This window comes from Rhinatrema bivittatum, chromosome 1 (assembly GCF_901001135.1).
Source record: "Rhinatrema bivittatum chromosome 1, aRhiBiv1.1, whole genome shotgun sequence".
Taxonomy (NCBI): Eukaryota; Metazoa; Chordata; class Amphibia; order Gymnophiona; family Rhinatrematidae; genus Rhinatrema; species Rhinatrema bivittatum.
In genome coordinates, this window is record NC_042615.1 from 774,521,159 (window position 1) to 774,537,588 (window position 16,430).

A 16,430-nucleotide genomic window follows, 5' to 3' on the forward strand; every position below is an offset into this window, starting at 1 on the left:
GAAGAAATAGACAAGAAACAAGACAGGTGGTATGCAAGCTGCATCTAATAATTCTAAAGCAAAATTTGATGAAGTCTAATTCAATAAATACTTACCATTAAGGCTGCTTCTATCAATCAAATTTGTGTCAACTGGCCAGTAGACTCCATCTCCATGACGACCTGTTAGCATAAAAGCACATTTCAGTAAAATCACAATGACTCAGGGATAGGAGAAACAAATTTGTTTAGATACTTGAAAAATTATTTTTCTTAACATTTATCAGCTGGATAGTGCAAAAAAAAAAAAAAGGTTATTCTGTATGTGAAATTGAAAAGAAAACTACTAAAAGTAGCTTTGTTCTTTAACTGGTCTTTTTCAGTTTCCCTAGAGCTTGCAAAGAAGCATATACTTTACACTCATGGGCCTGCAGATTCATCTTCACATTGGGCCAGATTTTCAAAGGATTTATGCACGTAACCGGTCTTACGCATGCCGGGCCTATTTTTAAAAGGCCCAACGACGCGTGTAAAGCCGGGGGTGGGGCCAGAGGCTCCAGGCACTGCGGCCATTTGCTGATGTGCTTGGGATTACTCACCAGCTGTTGGCCAGCGTGCGCAACTTACTTCAGCCCAGGGCTGATAAGTTGTGAAATAAAAAAAGCAGAAAAACAAGGTAAGGGGGAAAAGGCAGGGGAGGTAGGGGAAGGGAAGGTGAGATGGGGGGTAGGGAACGGGGGGAAGGCAGCGCGGCTCGGTGCACACAAGTTATAAAATCGGGTGTACATGTGCGCGCGCCGGGTAGCACGCGCACATGTATGCCCGCGCGCAACATTTTACAAACTACCCCATTACTTTTGACACCATCATTTATCTTTTACTTACAGAAAAGCATCCTCCAGAAAGCCTAAAGTGCATGCTAGTTTGGCCATTATTTAAAAAGCCATCTCTAGATCCAAAAATTGTATGGAAAGAGCCATCCCATTTCATCATTGCCTTTCTTGGCAAAGTTGATTGAGTCTATAGTTTTAAAGCAACTTAATGAGAATTTGGACAATTTTCAAATTCTTGGTATTTTCCAATTTGGTTTCAGGAAATCAATAAGCAAAGATGCTTTTGAAATCCATCACTGTCATCATTTGGCTGGAATTTAACAGTGGTCAAAGGATCATTTTTGTTTTATAAGATATCTCTGCAGCCTTTGACACTGTCAATCATGATATGTTCATTCACCAGATAGAAACCTTTGGAATACATGGCACAGTATTAACTTGGTTCGCATCCTACCTTTCCCAATGACAATAACAAATCTGTATTGAATCAGAACTTCTTCTTGGCATACAATTATGATTGGTGTTCCACAAGGGCGGGGCTCTCTGCGACACTATTCAACATCTATTCAGTTCCTACTTTATGCAGATGATACAGAGTTTTTATTTTTCTGTTCTGTCTCCCTAGTCTGCTACTTCTGAATTTATATTGCTTTGTCTTTCCACTGCTATGTCTTGGATGTCTCGTAATAGATTTCTTCTGAACATCAGTAAAACAAAAATCATGATTTTGGAAAGACTTGCCTCAGTCGATAAATCCTTAGAGTTACATTTGGACATCACAAAATTGCAATTCTTTGCCAAGTTAAAAGTTTCAGCATAATTCAATTCTGTATATGAAGCCATAGGTAAGTGTGATTGTGAAGGCTACTTTTTAAAACTCAGGTGGCCACTCCTCTCATTAGCAGATTTCAGGACAGTTCTCCAAGCATTGTTGCTCTCAGGGATACATTACTGCCGTCCTTTACCTTGACTTGCCAATATCCATCCTGGGGCACTACAGATTGCGCAAAATTCTACCGCATGCATCTTGATCAACACAAACATTCAGCAAACATTTCTCTGATTCTCTATGAGTTACATGGGCTTTTCATCTATGCTGGAGTGAAATATAAAATTGCTTCTATCATCTATAAATTCCTGGACAATGTTGACTATCCTAGGATCTGTGCTCCCTTAAAGATTTATAACAAACAATGCTCACACTGGTCCACACAGTCCCAGTTATTGATTGTTCCACCTGTCAAATCCACATGCCTTGATGAAAAAAATGAAAGGACTTTTTCCATTGTAGGCCTTATTTCCTGGAACAGTCTGCCTGAACAAAAAAGATTAACATCTTGTACTAAGCCATTTTAAAAAAATGCAGAAAACTCAATTATTTAAGTAGGCTTTTAAACCATCGGGCACTTAGTACACCTTATTATTATATATGCCCTGTTTCTATTGTTTGTATTTGATCAGAATTGTTTTTGTTTTTATTGTTTGATGTTATGCCTATCATTTTGCAAACCATCTTGAATTTCATCTATGCTGTCTACAAATGTTTTAAATAAATAAATAAATAAATTCCCCTTAGAGCTTGCCTTTGAAAATTTCCAAGTTGGCAGGGACCGACAGAAGTACTTGCAAAGTTTATAGTTGCAAACATCCCCTCCTCTCCCCGAAAAGTACAGATGGGGAGTTAAAAATAAATTCCCCATGCATACTTTGTCAGAAAAAGTGCTGCCCCAGCCTCAGCCGGCTTCTCCCCTTTTTCCTAAAGAAAAAAGTTTGCATGCTGAGGATAGCACACTTATTTTCCACTCTACTGGGGGGTGGGAGGGGTGAAAAGTAATTTCTGGAAGGCATATTTCTGTGGGTACCCAGGTGCTTCTTTGAAGATAAACCTTTTGAAAATTGCTCCCCTCCAATACAGAACTTCAATATAAAGTGACAGAATTGGTAAGGCAGTGATATGACTCAGTACATTCTTCTCAAATATGTGATAGTGTTGATGGTATACTTAGGAAATGCCACACATAATAGGAGAGAGCTGAGGATGGTGGAGAGCGAGATGACCTTGGATTTGGGGGTGGGGGAATCCTGGAAGATAATGGAGAAAGGGAATGAGAAATGGAGGAGAGAGAGGAGGGAACAAAAGGAGGAATGAGGAAAGCAGAGAATCAAGGAAAGAGCAAAAATACTGAAAAGTATTAAAATATCAACCCTAAAGGAAAGAGACAGAAGAAGGAAAATAAAAAAACAGAGAGAAGACCAGTGAATGAGAAAAAAAAAGATAATGAGTAAGAAAAACAAGTCAGAGACACCAAAAGTTGGAAACTTATTACCTGACAGAGAATATTAATAGCTCATCAGCAAGTATATCCAGTTCAATTGGAAATGTCTCTCAGTTAGAATTTACATATTAGGAATAACTTTATTTTGTTGACTAATTTAGATTTATTCTGGTCCATAATTAATTCTTTTGTATGCACGACATACCCAATAGCATGGAGGCTTTTGTATTGGGCTGAAAAATGTTTGTGGTTACAAAACTTAAATGTCGTTTTAGGTATAATTTGAGAGTAGATTAGTACAATTTTCCATGGGGGACAGTCCACCAGACTGAGGATAGCACACTTATTTTCCACTATACTGGGGGAGGTAGGAGGGGTGAAAAAAATTCGTCCACCAGACTGTCCCCCAACCACCAAAATAAACTGCTCACTCACTACTAGCACTATAGAAAACAAGTGGCCCAGCTTTATTTACCAAACTTCTGATAATCTTACTCCCCTTCCCACTTGCAGTGCTTCATGCCTGAGTGTGCCTCCTTTGCCAGCTTCAATCTGATGTTCAAATGTGTGGGCCCTGCAATCTCGCAGGTCTCTCTGAGTCCACGAGTTCAGATGTCAGATTGAAGCTGGCGGAACGAGGCACAAACAGGTAACAATATTAATTTCCTTCTGCTGGTTGAAAGGCAGAGGGGGGGGGGGGGTGAGAATCATGCAAAAATTTGGTTTGGTGCACCATGAGGATTCAACAAACTTGACTGTGTGCCATGAAATAAAAAAAAGGTTGAGAAGCACTAATTATGTATATTCTACAATATGACAGCTCATTCCATCTTGTGTGTCTGTATCTGGAATGTCTTGTATTACTTGCCAAATGAGATCATTGTAATGCAGGATTACACTATTGAATGAAGTGACCACCATCAGCATAAATCAATCCAATCAGATTTCCGTGGGTTATACGCAGGCTTCATTAAAATAAATTATTTGGCATTCCCATCTGTAATATTTCAGGATGCCCCACACAAGAGCCTATCTCTCTGGTTTTGAAGGAACTGCAGTAGTTGCCTTTGGTTTAAAGAGTGACATTTAAAATCTTGACTATTGTATTCAAGGCTCTAAGGGGAGAGGAACCAACTTTTTTTTAATGTCCTTAGTGTCACATTATTCTCCTGTCCTTTCCTGCCCACTTCATTCAGTTAAGTCACATTTTGCTAGTTATTTCTATCCCCAAAGTAACTAATTTTCTACTCTTTGGTTTTGTCTGTGATGGTCCAATTCTAGGGAACAGACTTCCAAATAAATAAAGCAGTATTATTTTGAAGATGCATTCCAGGATTTAGTACTGCCTAATGTTACATCAAACAATGGAAACCTATGGTATTGTCACACAAGGGTCAAACAACAAACAACCTCTTCGTCACAGTAATGCTAAATATACACAGGAAGAGGACCTATTCAACAAATAAATTTGTTTATTCATGTACATCATTAACCTGTCTAACATTAAAATCTATCTAACACACTCATCCATCACACACACACCCACATATAAAATCAATGTTCATCAATAGACATGAAATACACAATGTATATAATGATAGAATTATACAATGTAAATTCTCATTACAGTTTTTTTCAATGTTTAATAATTTATATAAAGTGCTAATAATTTATAAAGTGCAGGTATTATAAAACAACCTGATGTAAGTCCAAAGTGTTACATCAAGTTGCTTTATAATACCTGCACTTTATAAATTATTAGCACTTTATATAAATTATTAAACACTGAAAAAAATTGTAATGAGAATTTACATTGTATAATTCTATCATTATATACATTGTGTATTTCATGTCTATTGATGAACATTGATTTTATATGTGGGTGTATGTGTAATGTTACAAGCAGTTTTTTTAAGTTTCATGCATGTTATGTCTTTATGATGTTTTATTATTTAGATTTATTTGTTTTATTCTGTATGATGCTTTCGAATCCACTCAGAATGGTTGTTCTGCATTGGCAGAATATAAGTATTTTAAATAAATAAATACATAAATTCAGTTTGTTACTGTTTTACATAGTATTTCATGTAATGTAGCACATAGCTCTTCAATACTGATAATCTAATTAATGTATGCACATAATTTCATTAAAATTATTTTTAAAATGATTCCAGGCAGTTGTACTATAGCTTTAAATGTGTCTTGGTAAACTTATGGTTCCAAATATTTATATAGCTAATAACAGAAAATGAGCAGAAACAACTGGAAATAATGATTGTATGTTTTATAGCAGTTTTCTTTCTACAAAAGCATTTTTTATAACGGTAAGTGAAACTTTGAAAAACAAAATATTATTCTTTGGGAAAATGCTAGTTGGTTAACTTTCCTATTGCCACAGTCAGTTTCAAAGTAATCAAATGTATTTTTAAAATCATTGTACAATTTATTTCCCAAATGTAAGTTCTCTCGTTTTCTCTCGCTCCTACCGATATCTCACTTTTGTTAAATTTCATGAGACAGTTTGTATTTTGATGTGGGAAATGAAATTTTCCACGGCGGGCCGATAACAAAGACCAAACCGAAAGGTTTGGCCAAATCACATCTCTAGTAACTAATAATGGTGTATGTTATTGATGTACTCAGTGTTCTCTAATACTTATGAATGTTAATGTCATGAACCGTGGTGAACTAGTGATTTTCACTTGGAATGACAGTGTACAAGACCTCTAAATAAATAAATAAATAAATAAATAAATAAATAAATAAATAAATACGTAACCGAAGTATGAGGTGAACATCTCAAATGACCCAGAGGTTACCAGTCAATTTTATAAAGCAGTGGGGAAAACTAATAAGGATGCAGAAAGAAGTAGTAACAGCAGAGAAGAGATAATATTACCCTTGTATAGGTGATTAGTGAAACCCCATTACTGAGTGCTGTGTTCAGTTCTGGAGGCTGTACTTTTGTAAGGAAATTGAAAAGATGGAAGCAATTCAGTACTAAAATATTATGGGGCCCAACATATTGATATATCATCATCATTATTGTTTATTTGTAGTCAGGCTTTTCCACCAACAGAGTTCAAAGTAGATGACAGCAAATAAATATGAATTAGACCATAAAGTTAAAGCAGTCTACACTAGTATGCGTAGCACAATTTCTCCTATAGACTGCCTTCTGCTGGAATGTTCCCTTATTTAATTTTTTGGGGGCATACTATTGTTCTGCTTTCATACTTGCATGGTTAGTGAGGATTGTTAAACCCTTTCAGTGTTTTTAAATTACAGAGGAGTTATGTTACTGTGATTGCCATGAGCAACTAGAAGTCCTTTCTCCTTTTGTACAGTCCCGTTTCACAATATGAACATTATTATTTTGGTTTTGAAGTCAATGTTGTCATAAGTAATTTCTGTAGGTAGTTACCTCCCCACCGCCTCCCACTGTGCTTTTCATCTCTTTCTTTGTACCCTCCAGAAGCTGCCTGTGTCATTTTCTTCTGAATTGGAGACATGTAAATCCTGTTAATTAACTTCTCTTTTCTCCTAAGGACAAAGAATACTAGAAATTTAGTTTTTCTCCAACCTCCCTAAAGCTGGTTTTCATTTAGTTCTGGCTGCATGTGGAAATAATTCTAGGAGCTCAGGACACAGTTTTTTTTAGCATGCTGTATACAGGCCCAGATTTGCGCATAGGCAACAGAGGCAGTGGCCTCCAGTGTTGCCTGAGTGACATCATATCACATGTTTGGTCCTCTCCTGCTCCTTCTCTTGCTTTTGCTCCCTATGCTGAGTAGATGGCAGTCCCAACACACACCCACAGGGGTCCCCAATGCATGTGCAAGAATGCCAATAGGCAGATGCTCTTCTGCATCGTGCATGCCTTTTTATTTTCAGCACAGCATGGTGCAAGTACATTAAAATGTGGGGACAGTGGAGTCTGGTTGCCAGCTGGTATGTTTAGCAGAGCAGGTAAGAAAGGGGGGTTTGGCTGGGTACGATGGGGAAGAGAGAGCAACTGAGAATGGGATGGGATGGGGAGGACATGATGCTAGGGGAATTGGGGAGGGAGTAAAAGAGAGAACTTAGATGCTGAACATAGCATGGTGTGTTAAAGGGAGGGGGAGGAAGGGGTGCTGGCACATAGTTGTTAATGGGGGAGGGGAAGGGGTCCTGGAGCCTGGTATGTTAATGGGGGGGGGGGGGGGAAAGGAGTGCTGGGGCATGGTGTGTTAATGGGGGGAGGAAGGGAGAAATGGGAGCTGGGACAAGGAGTGTTCCTGCCCTTAGTGGGTCTTCCATTCTTTACTGATTCACATTTCCTTGTTCCTATTTATGATTTATATATTTAACATAGGCTTTTCATTTTTGCATACCCCTTTTAATCCTTAATTGCCCCACCCATTCCCTGTCTACTCATTACCATGCACTTCCTCCCCTTCCCCCACCCCATCCCCCCGAACCTATGGGCTCCAAAATCATAAATCTGGGTCAGGCTCCATGCCTGAATTTGTGTAGCTTGATTAGAAGGCGAAATATATACATTGATATTAGTTATTAAGAAGTTCCTTCTAACGTCTGACCAGTTGACCAGCTAATAAAATCCTGTTGACTATTACTGGAGATTGGCCTGATATTTGAGTGCATGTGACAAGTGCTGCTGAGTGAGCTGCATGAAGCCATCCATTACAGAAGCTTCCAGTCACAGAAGCTTGGTTGATTTTTTTTATATCACTACTTATTAGGTTTGCACAGGCCAAAAAATATTCATTGGGAGGATGTTCTTGTCTGAATTTCATTTCATTGAGGAAATTGCTGTTTGCTTATTTTTTAGCAAATAGTGCACGCTATTCCTGAATAGCGTGCACTGTTTGTAAACTATTCAGAAATAGCGTGCACTATTTGCAAATATTGCACACTCTTTCCAAACAGCACTCAGTATTTTCAAATACTGCACATTATTTCTGAATGGCCCTCACTCTTTATAAATAATACGTATTATTCAGAAATAGGGCACACTAGAAATAGAAGAAAAAAAATGAAATTTCATGGGTCTTTTTTTCAAAAAGACATGACACAATCTATACCATGCGGTTGACATTGTGTATGTCATATCAAGCCAAACCACATCACTATTCCCTCTCCAACTCGATTTTATGTGAATATTTGTATTGGAGTATATTCAGCAACAGACTCATGCGCGTATGTCCTGCTCAGTATCTGGAAAGATACCCATGTAACTTTCTCTGGATACTTTTTCCACTTGCTGGCTTAGGGGTAAATTTTTAAAGGCCCATGTGGGCGTCCACGTGCGCCCGATTTTGTATCGGTGTGCGCACGTACTCGCAGGTGCCCACTTTCACGCGCATGGGGGGATTTTCTAATTCATGCGTGGTGACATGATTGGGCCTTTGCCTCCAATTCCCTCCCAGTCTACTCCAATTAAGGAGTGCCCCCTTATAATGGTGCATATACTGAGTGTCAGGCTGAGCCCTATATGGAGGAACTTCCCTATTCCCCTAACTGACCTTCCTCCCTTTTCCCCTCTCCTCCCAGACCCCCTAAACCCGCCCTACCTACTCTAATTTTTTTGTTTCAACTTACAGACTCCTTTGAGCTGAAGTAAGTTGCACATGCTGGCAGCAACGCAAAATGCTGCTGCCCCAGCTGGCACCAGGCCCCCAGCCCGTCACATTTGAACAACCCGGCATTCCACGCGTACCAGGAGATACGCGCATGGCCAGGCCTTTTTGGAAAAGCGCTTGGCACACGCTTGGACCGGGCGCACGCATATCTCCCAGTTTTTGCACGCGCCAGGCTTTAAAAATGTAGCCAGCACCGAATACGAAACCCTAGTTACTCTGAGAATAACTTTCAAACAACTGCGCATGGTGGCATATTCGCAGTTGTATGGCCACGCATAGATCTATGATAGTATTTTATAACTTCAGAGCTAGATTTTAAAAGCCTTGCAGATGCAAAAATGGCCACAGATGTGCGTAAGTGGGCCCATGCAGGAGCTATGTGAATTTTTAACAGCCAGGACAGGCGTGCATCAATGTACACGTGCACAGAAAAAGAGCAGGGCATTCCTCAGCTAGTGCACATGAGAGAGAGAGAGTGTTGAGCATCCCAGCCGCGTTGGTGCCGCGACCGAGCCTGCTCACCTCGCGCTACCGTCTACCAGCTCCGGCTCCTCGTCCCTTGCAGTCACCGCCAGTGCCTCTCACCCATGGCGCCCCCCCCCCCCCCCCGCTGCATCTCCAGGCGCATCGGGGCCGTACGACTCTCAACGCTCCTCACGCCGGGTCTCAGCGTCCTCCTCGGCATCGGCCCTGCTCCTAGGTGCACGCATGCAGACCTTGCGGACCTTTAAAGGGTCCAGCGTGGGAAGTCAGTCTGCGGCACCTGATGATGACCTCATCTAGTCTGGGTATATAAGGCGAGGCCCAGTCCCCAGAGCCTCGCCTTGGCAATCGGGTTGACACCTTGGTGTTACTAGTTTGCTGTTCCTTGTTCCTGCATTACCTGCTTCCTTGTTCCAGTCTTGTTCCAGTGCTCCTGTGTTCCTGTGGTCCTTCTGTGTTCCAGCATCTCTCCTGATTCCTGCTCTTCATTCTTCCTCTGTCGTACCTCCTCGGACTGATTCACGGTACTGACCTCTGCTTGCCTGACCATGTTTGACCGCTGCCTGGAACCAACCACTGCCTGCCTTCTGACCACATTTGACCGCTGCCTGGAACCGACCACTGCTTGTCTTCTGACCATGCCTGGTCGCAGCTTGGAACTGACCTTTGCTCATCTTGACTACGTACGGACTGATCTTGGAACTGACCCTTGCTTTTGCTGACCACCCTCAGATGGATACCCTGGCTTTGACCCTTGTGCTACACTCGGAAACTCTGTTTGCTCCTGTGACCACCAGACCTGCCTCCTCGGACACTGCCCACGGCCTTCATCAGACTAGACCAACAGGCGCTACCTGTCTCGTCCAGAGGACCTTCATCTCTAGCTGCATTCCAGAAGTCTCTGGTAATCCTGGTCCAGGTCTAGTTCCTCCATTCATCACCAGCCGCGCATCTTTGCTCGTGGTGGGCACACCTCTCCGCTACCTCTCCGGGAGACCCTCTGAGGCCCATCTAAGTCCAGGCGGTCCGGGTACACAAGGGCTCAACCTGTGGTTACCCCAGATTGCTATTGACGAAGCTCCAGCAAGCCTCTGTCTCCTTGTGTGCTCCGCCTCCTGGTAGCAGGCGCTCTCTGGGTCCGACCAGAGGGCCGTACCAATCCTGCACTGGACCAAAAGAGAGAGAAAAAGAAAGAGAGAGAGAGACTCTTTATGAGGCTCAGCCTGACACTCAATATATGTGCCATTTTAAGGGGATACTTTGATTCGGGGTGAGTTTTCAGGAGGTGGGTTGGGCTTTGGGGGATGGGGTTACAGAGACATTCAGAGGTATTCATTGTAAAATTGACATCATTAATTAATTTTAGACCTTATTTTGTATATACTTTTTTTTTTACCTTTGAAGAAAAAAAAACAAAGAAAGAAAGAAAAGTAGTTGTGCACTGTGAGTGACACAGGGCATGGTCCCAGAAGAAAGTGAAATTGCTAGTGGGTGCACACGGTGTAGCCTCCAGCAGTAAGCACTGGCTCTGCACTAGTACACAAGAAATCTGCCATGTACTTGTGTGTGATAGGATTTCCAACCTCTCAAGAACAGGATGACAGAGAGAACCTGAGGCTGGAGGCATGACAGCCAGAGAAACAGGCCAAGGTAGAGAACTCACTCCTAGATCTCCTGGCTGCGCAAAGAAATAAATGGCTACAGACAATGGCTGAAATAGGTGCGATGGCAGCAGAGATGGCTTAAGCTCTGAGAGAGCTTTGGCAATGCACTCTTGGGGAAATAGTGGGCTCTGTTATGGAGGAACCAGGAAAGCAGTAAGCATATCACTGGAACAGATGATGAAAGAAAAGCCTGACTTACAAAAAGAGAATGAGAGTCAGCTGTTTGAGGTACCAAAAACCTCGTGGTGGAGAATTGTAGCCATGCCTGGAAGAGGCAAAACAGAGTGCCCAGAAAGGGGTGAAATGGAATGGCCTGCTGGATGCAGCAACAATTGGCCTATGGAAGGCAGTCTGGAGGAGCCAGAGAGTGGTGCGGCAGAGAGACCAGAGAGAAACAATGTAGGCTGCATAGACAGAAGCTCTGCAGATAAACCAGTGAGAGGCACCCCAACAGGCCCAGCAAGGAGCATTGCAGAAGAGCTGAAGAGAGGCCCTGTTGAGGGGCCAGCATGAAGTGCTACTGAGGAGACAGCATGAGGTGCTGCCAAGGAGCCAGTGAGTGCTGCTGTGGAATAGCCAGAGTGCAGTGATAGTGATGGTGCAGAGAAGGCACAAGAACTGGAAAGAAGAGTGGAGAGTACCCACAACTGGTACCAAAGAAACCACCATATGATGTTCCGCAGCCAGTCCAAAAAGCCCCACTGGGGTGGAATTGGAACCCAAAGCCAGAAACGAACTCAGTTAAAGGACTGGGGGTGGACACTGGACAAAGGGCAAAGTAGGTAGTAATGATAGTGCTGACTGGGGTAACCCTAATGGATGGGGATGAGTGTGACCCTAGAGCCCCGATCCCAAGCCTAGCTGTCGGGAGACCAGATGAAGGGGAGTGGAGTGTGTGGTACTTCCTTGGATGGGATCCAGGGGGGAGTAATAATGCTTGACTGATGGGTCCAAGCTGAGGAGGCAGTATGTGATATAGTGACCCTATTTCTCCTCTTTAACCTGTGCAGGACCAAGAATATAGCCTGGTCCACCTTAAATCATACAGAGAGAGCTCGAGCTCTGTGGGCTGCATACTACTGGGATGGGGATAAGAGAGTAAACCCAGCTGGGATCAGGAGGCACTTGAGCCTCCAGGAGAAGGCAGCTCCTGTAACATATTATGACCTAAACTGCAGTTGTGTTGTGGGTACACTGCAAAGGTAGACAGTCTACTGTTATGTTGAATTGCTTTTCTATGTTAATAAAAGTAGAAATTGCATGAAAAAAGGCAAGAGTCAGCATAGTTCCTGCTCTAGCCTACATGAGTTTGTTTAGTCATCCTCACAGGGACACATAGCTAGACATGGAGATCTCATAAGCTTCTTCTCTTTGAAAAGCAGGCTATTTGTTGTGCTCGGGGTGGACCCTTGTCCTGGAGCATTGTAGAACAGCTCCCCTGGTAGGGATCAGGAAGCACCTGCCCCTAGGGGGTGGAGCATTGGAGGAGACAGAGGCTAGGATGAGCTTCACCACTGGAAGCCTGAGATCCCCCCGGGTGGAGCCCGTAGGGACTCAGGCCACTTGGACTTAGGTGGGCCTCGCAGGGTCTCCTGGAGACAGGTAGTAGACAGCAAGGGAGCGCAGTTGGACTCGAGGCTGTAGGTCTGATGGAGCAAGGAAGACTAGAACAGCAATGACAAGGCAAGGGACAGAGCCAGAATCAGGAGGCGTGGTCAATCAGGCAGAGGTCAGAATCCGATGGTCAGTCCGAGGAATAGTCAACAAGGCAGAGGTCAGGTTCCGGAGGTCAGATGAGGTCACAAGGCAGGCAGAGGTCAGGAGGCAGGCAGCAGACAGAGTGGTCAAGGAACAGGCCGAGGTCAGTACCAGAGAGACAGTCCGAGGGTACTATCTGGGAGACGGATGGACGGTCAGACGCAGGAACAGAGGGATGCTGGAACAGTAGGATCCTGGAACAAGACTGGAACAAGGCTTAGTATGTAGTGACAATCTAGCACACAATACAATGATCCGAGGGCCAAGGCAAGGAAGTGCAGGCAGTGACTTCCTTAAGTAATTTCTTCAATCAGAGCGCACTGCGGAGCTAGGACCCACCCCTCACCCTACAAGAGGCTGGGCATTCCGCGTGCGTATAGGGGCATGGCCAATGCCACGCAAGACACCAAAGTCCGGTGTGAGGCCTGGTGTGCAGTGGAAGGCCAGACAACCGCTGCCGCAGGATGCCAAGGCCTGGAGGAGCTCGCGGCTGCCGCTGGGGAGGCCAACCTGGGACCTGCAGAGGATCCAGAGAGGTGAGCAGGCTCGTGCGCGAGCTGGACACGGATGGGGTGCGCAACACTATTGGTTTCTTTTTTCTAAAATCTAAATTATTTTGTGACTCATTTTCAGTATGTGTTTGTAAGAATCATAAAAGTAAATAATAAAGTATAAAAGAAAAGCAGGTTAAAAGGGGGTAAATTTTCAGGGAGGGCAAAAAGGCCCTTTAAAATTGCTGCTTCCACCACTGAGTTACATGGGGAAGAGGAGCTGGGCTAGGTTGGAAGAGGAAAAGTACATGAAGAGATTTAATTTTGAAAATTTTGTGTATACTTTCATGCCCGTCCTTTGCACCAGCTTCAAAGCAGATGAAAAGTAAGCAGTACCAGCTTTCCCTCACCAGTCCGAGGTTTCAAAAGTAAACTCTGTAGGCAGCCCTTTGAAAATCAGGTTGCAGGTCTGCAGGTACTGGTGCAGATTTTCTGCCAGTTCATACCAAGTTGCCAACCTGGAACTTTTTTAATTTACCACCTTTTCACTATTGCAGCTGGATCAGAAGGTGAAATGGCCACAACTATCAATTATCAACAGCTCCCCTATGAGGAAAGACTAAAGAGGTAAGGACTTTTCAGCTTGGAGAAGAGACGGCTGAGGGGGGATATGATAGAGGTGTTTAAAATCATGAGAGGTCTAGAGGTCTAGAATCGGTTATTTACTCTTTCGGATAATAGAAAGACTAGGGGGCACTCCATGAAGTTAGCATGGGGCACATTTAAAACTAATCGGAGAAAGTTCTTTTTTACTCAACACACAATTAAACTCTGGAATTTGTTGCCAGAAGATGTGGTTAGTGCAGTTAGTATAGCTGTGTTTAAAAAAGGATTGGCTAAGTTCTTGGAGGAGAAGTCCATTACCTGCTATTAATTAAGTTGACTTAGAAAATAGCCACTGCTATTACTAGCAACAGTAACATGTAATAGACTTACGGGCGGATTTTAAAAGCCCTGCTCGCATAAATCCGCCCAGATTTACGCGAGCAGGGCCTTGTGCGCCGGCGCGCCTATTTTCCATAGGCCGCCGGCGCGCGCAGAGCCCCGGGATGCGTGTAGGTCCCGGGGTTTTTGGAAGGGGGTGTGTCGGGGGCGGGACCCGATGACGTGGCGTTTCAGGAGCGGGGCGCGGCTTTTCGGGGGCGGGACCGGGGGCATGGTTTCGGCCCAGGGCGTTTAGGGGGCGTGGCCGCGCCCTCCGGAACCGCCCTTGGGTCGAGTCTCGGCGTGCCAGCAGCCCGCTGGCGCGCGTGGATTTACGTCTCCCTCCTGGAGGCGTAAATCCGTGGATAAAGGTAGGGGGGGGGGTTTAGATAGGGCCGGGGGGGGGGGGTGGGTTAGGTAGGGGAAGGGAGGGGAAGGTGAGGGGAGGGCGAAAGAAAGTTCTCTCCGAGGCCGCTCCGATTTCGGAGCGGCCTCGGAGGTAACGGAGACAGGCTGCGCGGCTCGGCGCACGCCGGCTGCCCAAAATCGGCAGCCTTGCACGCGCCGATCCAGGATTTTAGAAGATACGCGCGGCTACATGCATATCTTATAAAATCCAGCATACTTTTGTTTGCACCTGCTGCGCAAACAAAAGTACGCGATCGCGCTGTTTTTAAAAATCTACCCCTTAGTTTTTGGGTACTTGCCAGGTTCTTATGGCCTGGATTGGCCACTGTTGGAAACAGGATGCTGGGCTTGATGGACCCTTGGTCTGACCCAGTATGGCATGTTCTTATGTTCTTATCAGGTCAATTTTCAAATAGATTCGGAAATTGTCATCACTATATATTCAGTTTAGATACAAGTTTTACACATTATGAATGATCCTGGAGTGCATATCATTTCTTTGGTTTTGACACACAAAAATGAAAGAAATGCATGGGTCCATGAAACTTTTTGAAGATGAAAAGGGATCCATATACCCTAAAAGGTTGGGAACCCCTGGCCTAGTGGTTAGAGCAGTGGGCTGGGAAGAAGGGGGTTCAAATCCCATTAATGATCCTTATGACCTTGGGCAAATCATGTCAGTCTACACTGACTCAAGTAAAATCTAAGTGTTATGGTATGTGGATCCAAACAGTCTTACCTCAGGCTGGAAACTGGACGGAGACTGCAGAGTGACACCCGGGACCCATGACAATCAGCAAGGATTAGATTAGATGACACCCGCCGAGGAGGGCTAGGCAGGAACTGAGGCTGGCAGCAGCCAATCCAAATTCTAAGTCCAGGCAGGGATCAAGGCAGGCAGCAAACAAACCAGTATCCAAGTCCAGGTAGGGATAGAGGCAGGCAGCAGACAAACCAGTAACCAAGACCAGGCAGGGGTTGAGGCAGGCAGCGAACAATCCAATATCCAAGTCCAGGCAGGGGTTCAGGCATGCAGCAGACAAGCCAGTATCCAAGTCCAGGCAGGGGTCGAGGCAGGCAGCAGACAAGGCAATATCCAGGATCCAACAAAGGTCAATGCATACAGAAAAGGAAGCACAGTGAAACAGCACCAGCACAAGCAAGTCTGTAGTCAAGGCAAGGAGGTGCTGTCAATGCTGTGTTTAAATCCCCCAAGTTCCTGTGCTAGAGCGGGAACTTCCGGTGAGGATGCCCAATGCCCTGAGGGGGAGAAGCCAGAATGGAGAGTGCATCCTGCTGTGCTGCTGTAGGGAGATGCCGACGCTGGCATTCACCGCCACGCCGTGGAGCCGTTGGAGCAGCGCAGGTACAGGCTCACATCCTACAGTACCTTCCCCACAAGGTACCCCCTTCTGCCTCCTTGGCCTAGGCTTTAGAGGGAACCGTTGATGAAATTCATGGATTAACTGGGGAGCTTGAATGTTACTGGCCAGTTCCCAAGAATTCTCCTCTAGACTATAGCCATTCCAGGAAATTAAATATTGTAGTTCCTTTCTTCTTTGTCCGACATCCAAGATCTCCTCTACTTCATATTGTGTGTCATTATCAATAATAGTATGTCGAGGCAGGCAGCAGACAAGGCAAGGTCCAGGATCCAACAATAATAGTATGTCTCTACACCAGTCCCACTGGCGAAACCGCTGATCCGCCGACCCTCTCAGGCCTCCCCTCCACCGACCTCTCCTCGAGGCCACGTGAGGGACCAGCCCTGACCTACCTCCACAGTAGGCCTCATCTTCGCTGCCCGCCTCCCGGACCCTTTTGGACAGATGCACTGCGATCGCTAGGCCCTCCCGCTGCCTCCACCGGGCCGCAATCTCCTCCCGCCACTGGCGGACCACCGCTGCCTTCAA

The 16,430-nt window shown here is 44.7% G+C and overlaps 1 protein-coding gene across 1 annotated transcript in view; it reads right to left on the bottom strand.

Moving 5' to 3' along the window:
- The window catches only part of DCC (DCC netrin 1 receptor), a 1,677,934-nt gene that overhangs the window by 223,129 nt on the left and 1,438,375 nt on the right, over positions 1-16,430 (bottom strand). The window contains exon 22 of the mRNA XM_029571056.1: positions 96-161. Within this exon, the coding sequence (XP_029426916.1) occupies positions 96-161 (66 nt within the window). The remainder of the gene's footprint in view (positions 1-95; positions 162-16,430) is intronic.